This window comes from Nanorana parkeri, unplaced genomic scaffold, assembly GCF_000935625.1.
Source record: "Nanorana parkeri isolate BGI_ZX_2015 unplaced genomic scaffold, ASM93562v1 scaffold761, whole genome shotgun sequence".
Taxonomy (NCBI): domain Eukaryota; kingdom Metazoa; phylum Chordata; class Amphibia; order Anura; family Dicroglossidae; genus Nanorana; species Nanorana parkeri.
The window spans coordinates 120,330-134,679 of NW_017307029.1; the positions used below are offsets into that span (position 1 = coordinate 120,330).

The 14,350-nt window shown below is 41.2% G+C and overlaps 1 protein-coding gene across 1 annotated transcript in view; it reads left to right on the forward strand.

Moving 5' to 3' along the window:
* Positions 1-1,132: 1,132 nt before the first annotated feature.
* MAGI3 (membrane associated guanylate kinase, WW and PDZ domain containing 3) overlaps positions 1,133-14,350 on the forward strand; it is a 412,367-nt gene continuing 399,149 nt past the window's right edge. Inside the window, exon 1 of the mRNA XM_018564579.1 lies at positions 1,133-1,610. Coding sequence (XP_018420081.1) covers positions 1,307-1,610 — 304 coding nt within the window. The 5' untranslated portion in view covers positions 1,133-1,306. The remainder of the gene's footprint in view (positions 1,611-14,350) is intronic.

The following is a 14,350-nucleotide window of genomic DNA, read 5'->3' on the forward strand; positions in this document are numbered from 1 at the left end:
ATATATGCTTGTGTCCCACGCCCCTTAATCCTCTGAATGGTCTCATCCATGTGCACGGATCCAAGTGACAGGCTGCTTTCTGGCACACCCCCCATCCCAGGCTAACTTGTCCCGCATAACTTTCCAGTGTGACAACGCACTCAGCCCCAGAGCCATCCAAGCCAGCTTTGGCCCGGACACAGACTGTGGTCTGGCGCTACTATGTCATTCCATGAGCCACATCATGTGAGCTCATCGCAGCACCAGGTTTCCACTGACGATCACTTATTCAATTAGTACATCATTCCTTCTAGATGACCGAATTCATATCCAGCCGCATTCGTGTGTCATCAGCCACTGAACTGCGATCCCTCCTGCTTGTATGCCTGCCATCTGATCTTATATTTCTGGGCTAGTCGATGGCTTGATGTTTAAAGCGGTCAGGGGCAGCACAAGCAGAATTTCTGTTTTATTTTTAATATTGCTTTTGCTGTTTTGGGATCAGTTACCGAACTTCCTAGATGCCATTGAAATGTGGATGTGCTTTCACAGTTTGGCTAGTAAGTGAAATGATAAGCTTGCTGCTGTGTGCATGCAGAGTGGATCCCTCTGTGTAGCTTGCAATATTCTCTGTATATATTGGACTGTTTACATGCAGATTGTATTTTCAGTAACTTGTTTGCCCTATACCTTCCCCCTCTCTAGTTTTTTCTTTTTATTTGTTGTGCCGCCTTTTGTTGTGACAAAGTAACTTGCTTTTAATTACTACATGTAAGCCCCATGTGTAATTTTTTTCTGACATGTCCAGATCAGCTAGCCACTGGGATGCATTGATTTTCTTGCCGTTTTTATCCTTGTGATCGCAGATCAGGATCCATTTCCTTCTAGAATATCTTGGATTATTGTTTTTTTTTTAATATATATATATATATAAGCTCACATGGCCTTCATATCTTTAGCATCTTGCTAGCAATCTGGCTTTCTTTACCTCCTAGGACACCATTGTATTACAATCGCTTTATGTGATTGTTGCCGGTGTTGTGACAGTTGCCTGTCATGAAAAAGATTGTCATTTCTGTGGTTATGTCTAGCTGATGGAAGCATTGTCACTGATTGACGCTGTTAATTAGTTTTATATTTAATACAGAAGCAATTTATTTAGTGACTGTCATATGTTTTTGGTGGTTTTAGATATTTGAAGACATCGGCTTGAAGGCTGGAGTTGTCATCTGTTAATTGGCGCTAATAAGGACGTTGTTGGCGTAGTCAGGGCTGTCCACTTTCCCGGGATAGGTGGGCTCAGACCTCATCTCCCGTATGAGGCACCATGTCCAAGACCCTGAAAAAGAAGAAGCATTGGCTGAGCAAAGTGCAGGAATGCGGGTTATCGGGAGTGGGCGGTGATCCTAGTGCCCTCCTGGAGATCCGCGGGGGCGCCGAGCATGGAGAGTTTCCTTATTTGGGCCGCCTCCGAGAAGATGCAGCCACCTACATTGCTGGCAAGGTACCCAACCAAGGAGATGTACTGTTGGAAGTGAACGGCACACCGGTCAGCGGCCTTACTCATCGAGATACGCTAGCTGTGATAAGGCACTTCAGGGAGCCTATTCGACTAAAGACCGTCAAACCTGGTAAGCACAGTGAGCTTTTTTTTGTGTTTTATATAATGGCGTGATATTAGAGCGCATGTTGATGTAAAATTTGCGCATTTGTTTTGTTAAAGCCGATCTTGCATGAAAATGAAACGTCTGCTTGTATTACAGCCCCCCACCTACCCAAGAAAAAGCACACAATGAAGGCTATAGACGGAAAAAACGTATTGAGCGTATTCCGAGCTGAGCTTTTCGTTGTGTTTTCAAGCAATGCTTAAAATGAAAATTCCCATTTATTCCAGTGGTGCCCGTTCACCCCTGAGACTTTGAAAAACACACTTTGTGATTTTGCACCTGAGCCCCTATTCAGGTATAGAAGCAGTCACCTGCACACCAAGGTCCAACAAGTAGAACGCCTATGTTTGCCTGATGGTGGCACCTTTTATGGTTCCGTAATGTTGCTGTACACTAGTGCCACCATGTATGTTTAACGTCTAAAGTTGTTCTACTCGTTGGACTGCTTCTATACTTCGATTTATGTTGCGCCATCCGTAGGTCATTTTTTTTGTACGTTATTTCAATTGTTTTAAAGTCTTAAGTGTTTTTGTTATAGCTAATTGAAAGCTAGTTACAATTAGGGGGAGATGGCTTTTTCCCCCTCGCTATTTTGTGCTTAACCATCTTTCAGGTGTTTTTCAGGTGCTCCCATTGAAGTCTATAGGGCCAAAAACATGCGCTTCTGCCTGAAAAGAAGCTCATGTACCTTACATTAAGGCAGCCTACTCTTGTGAATGCAGAACTTCACATAGTGCAGGTTTAGGCCTCCTTCACATGGGGCAATCTGGCGTTCCTGCGTCAGGAACCTATGGATTCTTTCAGTAGCAATGACAGTTGTTCCCCATTCAGATGTGGCTGCTGAGCCCATTGAAGTGAAATGACGGGGTGACAGCAGCCGCATCTGAAAGTGTTCATGTGTGAAACAATTACATGTGTTCTGGAATAGCTGCCTGTTGCTGGATGCATCTATCCAGCATTCAGCGACAATCATCTATTCCAAAGCGCATGTAATCTTATCATATATGATTACATGTGAACTGCCACGTACAGATGCAGCTGCTGTCACCTAGTCATTAACTTCACTTGGTACAGCGGCCACATCTGAACAGGGAAACCTGGTATTGATGCCACAGGAATCTGTAGGTTGTTCCCTGGTCTTACTGATGTGAATGTAACTGTGTGGGTCGATTGCTGCGTTCACATCCGTAAAAAAGAAACCCCAAAAATATACAATTTACAGATCTGAATGATTTTTTTTTTTTTTTATGTCTTATATATTCAAAGGTTTTTTGTTTTCCTTTTCATAGCAGTTTCACCTAATTCTGCTTGTAATAGTTCAGGTGTTATAAAGTCAGATTTATTAAGCAAGGCAAAGATCAAAGTGCAGTGTCCGATAGCAGAAAACCAGATTTCATTATTTTACAGTATACAGGAATGCAACCTCTTGTCATAGGTTACTGATTTTTTGACATCACCATTGTGCCTATTTATATTGGCTCCATGTAAGTGTGTGGATGAAATTCCATTTTAAAACACTGGTTTGAATTTGTTTTTTAATTTATGGCATATATGCACTATATGCAACAACCACATGGGCCTAGTGTTCAATGTGCTGCATAGCTATATGTGTGTATGTATGTATGTATGTTCTCTCTTTTTTTTTTTTTTTTAAATGCTAGCAGCAAAAAACGTTTTCTGTTTCGACCAGACATTTTTTTTTTCATTTCAGTGCACCTCTAAAATATATAACTGCATTATATATTATGTATGTATATAATATTTTGAGATTCAGAAGTTTTCACTGTGCATAATTGGTACACTGGTTACTTATCTGTTGGCTGAGAATTGTGATGGTTTTAAAGTAAACCAGTCATGATCTGGTGGCTGATTTTTCATCTATGTCATTCTGAAATTTATGTTTGCCTGGTTTCACTGGATTTATTGCTTTCTGAGCCACTGACCTGGAACAAGCATGCAAATCAAGCAAGTTAGAGAAAAGTCAGAAGTCCTTATCTGCAAACCACTTGAACGCCTGAAAATGCTTCAAAAATCACCTGAAGACACTTGTGCTCAAGTATGAATGGGATAGAAGAGCCACCTTTCCTGCTGCCTGTACCACCGAATGCTGATACAATCCTGAGTAATTTAGGGATCTACAGGGAGACCCACACTTCCAGGAGTGTTGATTTTCTAGATTCCCTGTAGCTCTCACTGGTTCCTCCTGCTGACCTCCATGTAATTGCAGATTATTATAGTGATGTGGGGGTCAGCAGAAGGAACCAGTGTGAGCTGTGGGAGACCCAGAAGTTTGACACTCCTGGAAGTGTCGGTTTCCTTACGGAATTCGGTAGTAAAGGTATACCGTAAATGTATATACTGTCTATACTTTTGCATAGCGACAGGGTCACTTTTAAGTCCTATTTCATAGGCAGGCACCTCACCTCATGTCCACTCCGGTCACTGCACTGCAGATCAGCTGGGATTTATAGAAATGAATGAATGAATGAAAAGTGACAAAAAATTAAAAACGTAAACAGTGATTTAACCCCTCACTGCCGCTACAAGTAGTACACCAGCCTGCATGCTGAAACAGCCTATTAAAATCCCCTTTTACGTGGGCGCCTTCCATTCATTCTCAACAGGGTGTCCTAGACCTGCGGAGTCGGATCAATGTTACATATATGGCATCCATGTCTGTTCTGATTTTTTTCTCAATCTTGGTATGGAGGCAATACAGACCTGTGTAATCATTGTGGGTGGGCAAAAAAACAGCAGACCTGGACCAAACACAAACCTTTGTGTTTGGTCCGACAGACCCGTAAGTGGGTGGATATAGGCAGATGTAAGTCCGCTTACATCTGCCCACCCATTGGGACTGATTACAATCAGTTTAATAGTGGGTCAAAAATGGACTGACAGAATCAGAATGGACCTTTTAGTGTGCAGGCTGGTGTGAATGAATCTTATAAAATTTGTCTTTTTAATTTTTTTATTTTACACCAATCCCAATCAGATAGTGATCAGGTTTTGTGGTTGGATTGCACCTATGATGCCATTCATTTTCCATACATAGAGGCAGTATATGAACATGGTTATTTACATAAATGTATATTTGCATTTGACATAACTATCTTACAGTAGTTGCACAGGCTAAATATATTGAAACGCGACTATAAAGACAACAAGGGTCAAAGAATTGCCATTTAGCATGTCATAGGATATCTCTGTAGGTCTGAGTTGTCAGTACACCATATATCTTCTAGCAGCAAAACTTACCTTCCAGTACCGACATCTTGTGAACCACGGTGGCCCTGGATAAAATTGGGGCCAAAAGATCACTTCTGAAATGAGTTTAACTTTTCAATAGCTGCATCGGGTAATTAAATAAAAATTACAGAGAGTGAGCAGAATTTCACTTCTCTGCTCCTGTGTTGATCGGTAGCTATGTACTTTCATGTCTGTCAAAAGCTATATTTTATATAAGTACGTTATTAGTATTTTGCTGTTTCGCAGTCATTGAATAGTTTTTTTCATATGAAGCAAAAGCTTCCGCAATAAGGGCTCGTTCACACTTCCCGCACGCAAAAGCACTCTGTTTTTAGTCTGCAGCCTGCTGTCATGTCTACCGGGTGATGAGAGGGCAATGGGCTCCACTGTTTCATTGCTGAAAAATTACTTTATTGAAAAACTTTACTAAAAGTCTACACTCCATCAGGTCTCCGCGGTGTGCTGTGGTGTGGTGACCTCACAAAAATGTAGCATGTCTTTCACTTGACGTACATTTTATATTTAATAGTATTTACCTTTTATAGGTTAGTTCAATTTTTATTATACTCTCAATTTGAAATGCAATATATGGCAACCTACTGGTTTATATCTGCGACCTGCCACTTTGTATTCTATAATCAATTTTCGGGGTGGCTCGACTGTCTTGCAAAGTCTTAAAGTGACATTAAACCCTCAGATTTTTTAACATAAAACTACTGTAATGTGTGCCTTACTGTAATCCATGGTTCTTTGCTGCTCTTCCTTTTAAATCCTGTATCTGTTCTCATGCTGGGCAGAACTTTTTTGCAGCAGACTGCATTGTCTCTGAAATGGATACATGGTGTCTGTGTGTAGGTTTGCAACCTGAGCCAGCACTACAGGAAGAGGCACTCAGCTGCAAAGGGTAGTTCTCCCCAAGCATGAGAAGACATGAGGATTTAAAAGGAAGAGCAGCAAAGAGAAGGGAGACTACCATGGATTACAGTAAGGCACACATTACAGTATTGGTTTATGTTAAAAAATCTGAGGGTTTAATGTCACTTTAACTTGTCATGAGAGAAATATGAAGGCTGACATTTCTGACCTTCTGAAATGCCGGTTTCTTGGCCATTATGGTGACATTGGCTTCGGTACAAGAAATTAAGAAGATCAAGAAATTAAGAAGTACTTAATGGTTTCCGTGTTTTGGTTCAGTAATTCAGCAAGTGGGTCATAATGGCTGGACAACTAGAATTTTTTGGAAGGTAAAGTCAGCAGATTGACTTTTATTAAAAAAACTATACTTAACCTGTTCTAAAACTGGTCAGTTATAACCAGCCATTCTCAAAGAGGGATCCATGAAACCCTAGGGTTCCTCCTGAGGTTGTTGGTTTTTTTTTGAGTTGTGGCTATTTGACCTCTAGTTTGATGGTGCCTGCATAGTTCCAATGCCACTTTGCAGAACCAGCAGCATGACACCAGTGATTTTTTAGCAGCCTGTAAGGGTGTATTCTGACCACCACTGTAATAGGGCTTTTCCCAGTTATTTCTAGGGTTCTTCTGGGAAGAAAAAGTTGAGCGAGGCTGATTTAAACTCCTCACATGATGAAAAAATTTATATTCAGGAGTTACCTGTAAAAGCTTATGGATCGCAAAATGGTCAGCTAATCCAAAGTTATGAATAGGTGAATGTATGTGTTTATCCTGTAAAAGAGCTTGCTCGCACCCATTCCTACCCTATAAGCATTTCTTTTATTTGTAATGAGATGGACAGCCTTGCTAACCAGGAGGTGAGAGAATGGTGGTCAGACTTTTTCTCAGCTGGCTATAGCTCTAGATCTACCAATCATTTTGACATGTGTTTTTTTACTGACGGTAACCTCTGCTTGTGCAGTTGTTTTTGATATGCTTACCTGAAATTGACCAGATTTGTGGGAGGTTTATTTTAGAATTTCAGTCTAAATCATATTACTTTAAAGTGGAATGTTGAACTCCCTGAATATAATCAACACACTTGAAGTGGCTATACACCAGTAGATTTTCATTTTATTTTCAAAACAATTGGATTAATTTTCTAATAGTTACTAGGAATAAATTGACGCTCCATTACAACCATAGTAACGAAAAAATTTGAAGTGGCAGGATGAAATGTTTTTTCTTGCATGAACTAAATTTATAATTCAAAATCAAATGGAATTTTAAACTCCATTTGTCCAGTCTCTGATGTCATTATCGAATGCTCCTGAAGATATTTTCCATATGCGTGTTTCTATGTAAATCTACCAGGGTAGGCCCAGCTTAAGCTTAAGTGGCTTAAACTTACCTGCATCTCCGCCTCACGCTCCTGTCCGAACATCTGAAGATCCTCGGGCGGCCACAAAGGAGCTTGGGTCGGGCGCATGCGCAGTTCAGATCTTTGGCCGAGAGATGTAAGTGAATGCAGCAGCATGCACCCGCACAGACTCCGTGGGACAGGAAGTCAGAGGAGTCAGCGCTGGATCGGAGACCAGCATCAGCGCTGGAGGAACTCCCGAAGACTACAGGAAAGAAGAGGATAATCAGATAAGGAGGCATCATTTAAGGCAGTGGTTCTCAATTTTTCTAGGGCTGGGACCCCTTGGTAACATTTGCCAAGTTGTGGTGACCCCCAACAGTAAAATTTAGGGATGATGCGACTTCTGGCGGCGTGGCGGGAGAACTGACACTGCTGCGCTAGGAAAGGGCTGAAGAGGACTCTTACCTAGCACAGCAGAAAGCACACAGCGACCCACAGCTAGAGAACCACTGTTCTACTTGCTTTTTGAATCTGAAATACCCTTCCTAGAACACCAGCAGACTCCTGACATTACCTGCGCAGAGAGTAGAAAGCACAATCTTTTTGGTAGCTGCACTGTGGCTATAACTGCATTATGAATGCCCAGGGCCGGATTTACTCTCCCTGCTGCTCCAAGGCCAGGTTCCGCAATGTGCCGCCCTCCCCGCTAACCCCCCAACCCCCCATCAATGGAGAATGGCAATCAGATGGCAGGGTTAGTTTTATTGTTTCTTTATTTTTTTAATTATTTTTTTTACTTTTTAAAATTTTTATTTATCATATCGTTTACTTTTTTTTATTTTATCTTAAGCAGCACTGTGCTGGATCTCTTGTGACAGCTGAGAGGGGAAGACTGCTATCCCCTCTCACTGTGCACACAGAGCGGCAGGTTTACTTTTAACCCTGTCAGTCAGAAGAAGAAGAAAAAAACCATAGGAATGCATAGCTAGATCCCTATTGGCTAATTCACTTTGCAGTAGCCAATAGCTGCTGTCAATCACTAGACGGGGACCTGATGGAGAACTGCAGGTCCCTCTGCTGATTGACAGCAGCAGTGGGTGGGTGCAATAGCTAGTTTGCTATTGGCTATTGCAAAGTGAAATAGCAATTGGAATCTAGCTATGTATTCCTATGATGGGTTTTTTTTTTTTTTTTTCTGACTGACTGCGAGTGCGGGCCCGATGTCAGAAAAAAGAGAGAGGTTTACTCTGCTCCATCGAGCAGACTATACCTTTCCGGGAGAAAGTTGTTGTTTTTTTTTTTTTTCCTGATGGCGGGCCCGATGTCAGGAAAAGAGCAGAGAAAGCGCTTCTGTCTGATCGGCATTGGACCCCCGTCAGGAACCGCTAATTTAAGGTAAGCCCTTACATTAGCATTGGGGGGTTAAAAAAGTTTTGCCTCTGTCACTTTAATATACAGATCATAAAAAAATGTTGTTTGTGCCCACCCCCACATTACTCATGGTGCCTGACTGTGTAGCTTACATAAAACTGATGAGGAGAAGCTGTTATGTCCTCATGAGAGCTAAGCTTCTTCTTTTTTTTTTTTTCTCTTTACCTTTTTTTTTTAACCTTTAACATGATATACTGGACATACGTGTGCAATGCCAATCCTGGCCATCTTTTGAAAATGTGTGTCTGGCTTTAAATACCTCTGAATAAGTGACCTGGAGCAAGCATGAGCAACTTAGTCAATGATCAGAATTTCTCATATCTATACTTAGGTTGGATCTCTTTTAAGAGGGGAGGTAGGCCTTGCTGCCCATGTGAACGAAGCCTTGGTGTTTAGCATAGATCATCTTTTGTGTTCAGTGGGGTTACTTGGTTTTTTTTTTTTTTAACAGATGTTTTATATGTTTTTTTAAAAGTTACAAAACCAAATCCTAGAGAGGGGAAAAGTCAGGCAACATACCCAGTGACACAGAAACCAAAAAAGAAAAAAAAAAAAATAGAACACAATGAAGTTTACAGGCTCAATACAGAAACAAAATGCAAAGATTAGCTCCAATCTACAGTGTACATATAGAATCAGCAGAAAAACTAGAACTCTCAGGCCGTATTCTGAATTGCAAAGTACAATCATGGAACATCAACTGTTGTAGAGCTGCAGCTAACGATTATTTTCAAAATCGATTAGTTAATGTTGTATTAGTAGAGGAAAGCCAGGGACCCCAGACTCGTTCAAAGTGGTCCGGACTACCCCTCTGTACATGGGTAAGCTTGTAAAGAGGCAAGGATTGATTGATCAATTTTTTCCAGCAACTCCGAGAGGGAGCCATGGGTCTACCCCTTACCAAAAGAATGGCCTTCCTAGCATAGAACAGAAGTAAACGGATGAGGGTCTGAGCCCTAGCATCCAACATTAGTTCTCCAAAGGGGCCCAACAGACAAAAAGCCGGTTTACATATATTGGGGAATCCCAAGCCAGTCTCCATAAAAGAGGTGATTTTAGACCAAAATGTACGAATCAAGAAGACCAAAAGGAGTGAAAAAAATCCACCCTCTGGCTACAGCGCTTAAAGCACCGCGAGTTGGGGCGGAGACCTCACTGGGATTACATGGCACAAAAAAATAAATACAATTTCTCCGATCTTTGGGCTATATTGTGGTCCTTTTCGTATGGTTATTACATTATTTTTGTACATGCTGAAATAGAATGCACCTGAAATGTACCATCTTACATACAGATCCCATGGTACAACCGGTTAGGGCCATAGCTAATTTCTGCAATTGTTTGTTGCATGTTTCATGAGCACAGTAGAAGTACATTTATTTAAGACAAAAGTTTGATTCCGGCAACTTATTTCCTCTACAATCCTTACTTGCTAGTTTAATTCCATTGAATGCTGTTTTGAAGAATCCTTTAAACTCTTTATGCAAGAAATTATTGATGTCATGATAAAATAGACAGAGAATTCAGCTTCATAATAAGTTTTAATTTTATTGTTAAATATCTTAATTTCCATACACTATACAAGATTTTATATACAGTAGTAAATTTGAAGTGACTCTAAGGCCTGGTTCACACCGGTACGTTTTGTAGCGCGTTCAACGCTCTACGAACGCTCTACAAAACGCTCAAACATGAAAATCCCATTGTTTTCTATGGGTATGGTTCACACCTTGCCGTATTTCAGCCTGTCTGAACGCGCTACAAAACGGCCTACACCTGAAAAGGTACATGAGCTTCTTTGCGGCGTTTTTGTTGTGCGTTTCCATTGGGATACAGCCAAGTAGCCCTCGGCATCGCGGTAAAAACGCGTGTCACGGAACGCGCGACAAACGTGCATATTCGATACGCCTAGGTGTGAACAGAGCCTAAAAAATACATTCAAGTACCCTTTACTATTAACAAAAATGTATCTTTATTTGTGTGTCACTCAGCTGTAGATACTCAAATCATCTCTGAATTGGTGCTGACACTGGCTTTCCTTCTGGAGGGTGGCTACTTTTGTTCTCCATGGTCCCTATGTGTGTTGTAAAGCAGCCATCGCTTCAAGCTCACTCCCATGATGGGATACAGTCTCAATACAAGTTAGACTACAATCTCACATTCAGTTTACTATCACAGGAGCAAGCTTGGAATAGTCACCAGGGAGCAAGGAGTCGGCTTCCTGGCCAATCAGGAAGCTGGGGGCGGGTAATAACTCGCCCCTCTGCGTCCTGATTGGTCGTGAAGCCGACTCCATGCTCTCTCATCACTTGGTGACGAGAGAGCATGAAGCCAGCTTCCTGGCCAATCAGGAAGCATTGCAGGCTCAATGCTCCCTTGTCTGGTGCAACTGCAACACAGCACGATGGTGTGAATGTACTCTACAACTGGAAATACATTTTGGAGGTTCAGCATGTGTCTTTTTTTTTAATAAAAATAATTAGAAGCGACAATATACATTTTGCCGGCATATATAGTCTGACTACAGGACAGCTTCCTTGGTCGTGTCCTCTCCCTGCCTCTGTACCTTTTGTATGTGGAATGCTTTGAATGTGACATTGCTTGTCGGCCAGCTGCCTTGACACTTATAAACACATGCTTCCTTTGCAGTAATCTTTTAACCTCCATTATGATTATGGATCTGCAGACTAACCTTTGCACCCTGTAAGGATAAGATTCCTGTTTAGTACGTAACTATTTTTATTGTCTGAGAGTCAAGTAGATGTGACCCTTTCCCTGCTGTATGATGTAGCTACTACATCCTGAGGGCAGACATTTCAGGGGACTTGGGTGCCTTGTAATTGAGTTTTATGCATTTTCTTTTCTTAAGAATCAAGGTCAGCCACAAACAAATTATCCAACTGTTACTGGATACTAGGGGTAGTCGTTTGCTGCTGCCGCCGTTTGGGAAGTGACAAATCCAGATATCCCTCTTCCTTTGTGGAAGCTGGGTACATCTGAAATTGGCTTAAAGTGTATGTAACCAAATGCACCAGTCTAATATATTGCAGTTTACTAATTCTTAGATGCTGTGGCTGCATCAGGTTTCTTTTTTTCCCCTTTGGTGATCCAGCCAAAAATGCGCTTCATGTATTAGGGTGGCCACTGTCACTCTTCCACTGTATCTATGGAGGAGCAACATAGCCACCAATGGACTGCAGCGTTGTTAACCTGTGACGAGGGTGGTCTTCGATGCAATAGTAGATTTAGATGGACTTTACATACAGCAAGTGACTAACAAAGCCTAACAGCCTATTTACAACAGAAGTTGCATTAGAAACAAAGTGTGCAAGGTGTGTTTTGTGAACTTTTTTTGAAATGTACAAAAAAAGTGCCGTTCACTGCAGTGCGTTGTGATGCAGTGTATTGCGTCTCAACATGTTGTTGTGAAAGAAGTACTGCATTTAGAATTTTTGTTTTCAGTGCACACCACCTCAACCTACTGGTGTGAACTGACTTCATTGTAAACAAGGCAGTTTGCCTTGTCTCCGCCTTGATAGAGAATGTTGCCTGATATTAAAATGTGATATTAAAGATGTTACCAACACACCATGGCAACATTTCTGGTCCACGCAGGCTCCCTTCATTGGGCTCGATATGAAGGACCCAAAATATTTCCATCCTTGTGACAATATGTCTACATATCAATAAGGACGCATTTCTTCAGTGTGCTGGTCACCTATTGTTTATCTATTGATCTGAGTGAGTGTCTCCCTCTGTCATTGCAACACCCATCATTAAGGGGTTTACTGGTAAGGAGTGTGGTGGGATACCTACTGGACTGGTCAAAGATGCCCAACACAGCCTCACTCAGCGCAGACACTTTTTGAATGAATAACTGTGATCATAGTTATCATTTTGCTTCGCAGAGTCTGGGGAACATTTCTATTTTAAGTCTACGGGGACTTTTACTACTTGTAAGCATTACGTCCATGGCAGCAAAAGGGTTACAGCATGTTTGAGAAAGTGTCCGCTTTATGCCACTGGGATGACTGGATTGAATGGCATTTGTTGCATTGCTGAAAACATATCGCAGACAACCACTTCATAGTCTGAATTTCTCAGAAGATGAAGTATTTCAGGCCTGTACTATCTGCTATAAAATGAAAGCAAATTAAACCCACACACCGCATCTGGGAAACGAGAGAGTCCAGTAGTATAAGAAGTCATGAGGATGAATAGATCATTTTCTTGCTCATTAATTCTCAGACATACTGTGTATCTGAGTGATGCAGAGGAAAAAGGGAGGGGGGTCTATAAGTCACAGTCCAAACCAAAATGAAAGCGAAAACTTTTATTTACACATGCCTATGGCAACAGCTGTACCTCTACCTACCATTATCCCTCCAAACCCACTTCAAACAGCTTTACTACAGCAACAACACTCTGTGGGATTATGTGCACAAATGTATTTGTCAGCTATGTTAACTCCTTCATGTGGGTGTAGATTTGTATGTTGATTCTTGTTAAAAAAACAAACTCACAGATTTAAACTTTTTTAGATTATTATTATTATTATTATTATTCAGGATTTATATACTGCCAACGGTTTGTGCAGCACTTTACAGAATAAAGTGAGACAGTACAGTTACAGTACAATTCAATACAAGAGGGTAAGGAGGTCCATGCTTATGAGCGGGTACAATCTAATACTAAACAAGAGTTTCAACACACTATATGGACCTTTTTTATTATCTTTGAATTCCCGAGGTCAGATATAGAAATGCTGGCATCCTTACTGCAATGCCTGCCATACCAGGGTTTTTTTTGGTCCTTTTTGTTAATGGTCCTCCTAAGGGCTCATGCACAGGGCCAAAATAAGCTAGTAGTAAGTTCCTGCGTAATATGTGTTCTGTATGTTTTACGCATATAACTTTTGTGAAGCATTTAGCGCATAGGTAGCGAATAGCGTAAAGGTGGTCTGTTGGTTGGTAGACTGCTAGACGGTTGAAGCAGTCTGCGTCCTAGCAATGAAACCCCTGCAGTGGGACTCCTTGAAAACTGCAAGAGTTAGGGAACTCTGGGCAGAATAAAAATGTACCTTTTGCCGCGGGGCTATCACCAGCAGCAGGAGGGTCCTCCATCCACTCTGTTTAGTGTGGATGGGGAAATTGAGCTGTTTACTCTTTTTGAGCCAGCATGCTGAATTAGACCCTAAACATACAGTATATGGCCACTTTAGATAGGTGTTGTCACGAACGGGCGCTACTCCAAGCGGCCACATGACGTATTGCAGTGGTAAGAGGATTGAACAAATCACTATTTGTCTTCACTAGACTGGGAAATAATGATAAAAGGTCCCACTTACACACCACCCACTCCGTGTAATCTATAGATTGCTGCCACCAAACCAAACCTGGTTAAACACTCAATTCCAAATTTAGGATATAATACCCAGAATAACTTACAAAGACCCCAAACTTAAATTTAGCCGAACGTGTATAAGGTACCGAACTATTAAAAGAACCTCCTCAGGAACATATATGGTTCTTATACCAGACAAAGGCAGGAACTTAATAAATGAATGATTTATTATGAAGAAAAAAGTATTCACAGTGCATATATTTAAAATTAGATGTTATACAAGACAGTTACACACAACAAACAGATCAAAAATAAAAAGGAGAAAACTGATAGAAATCCAACTTACAGAAGCACTTGATTCTATCCCAGGGGGCTGCCGGCAAGGAAAATGGCAACTTACTACAAAATTAGATTTAGGCCCCAAGTA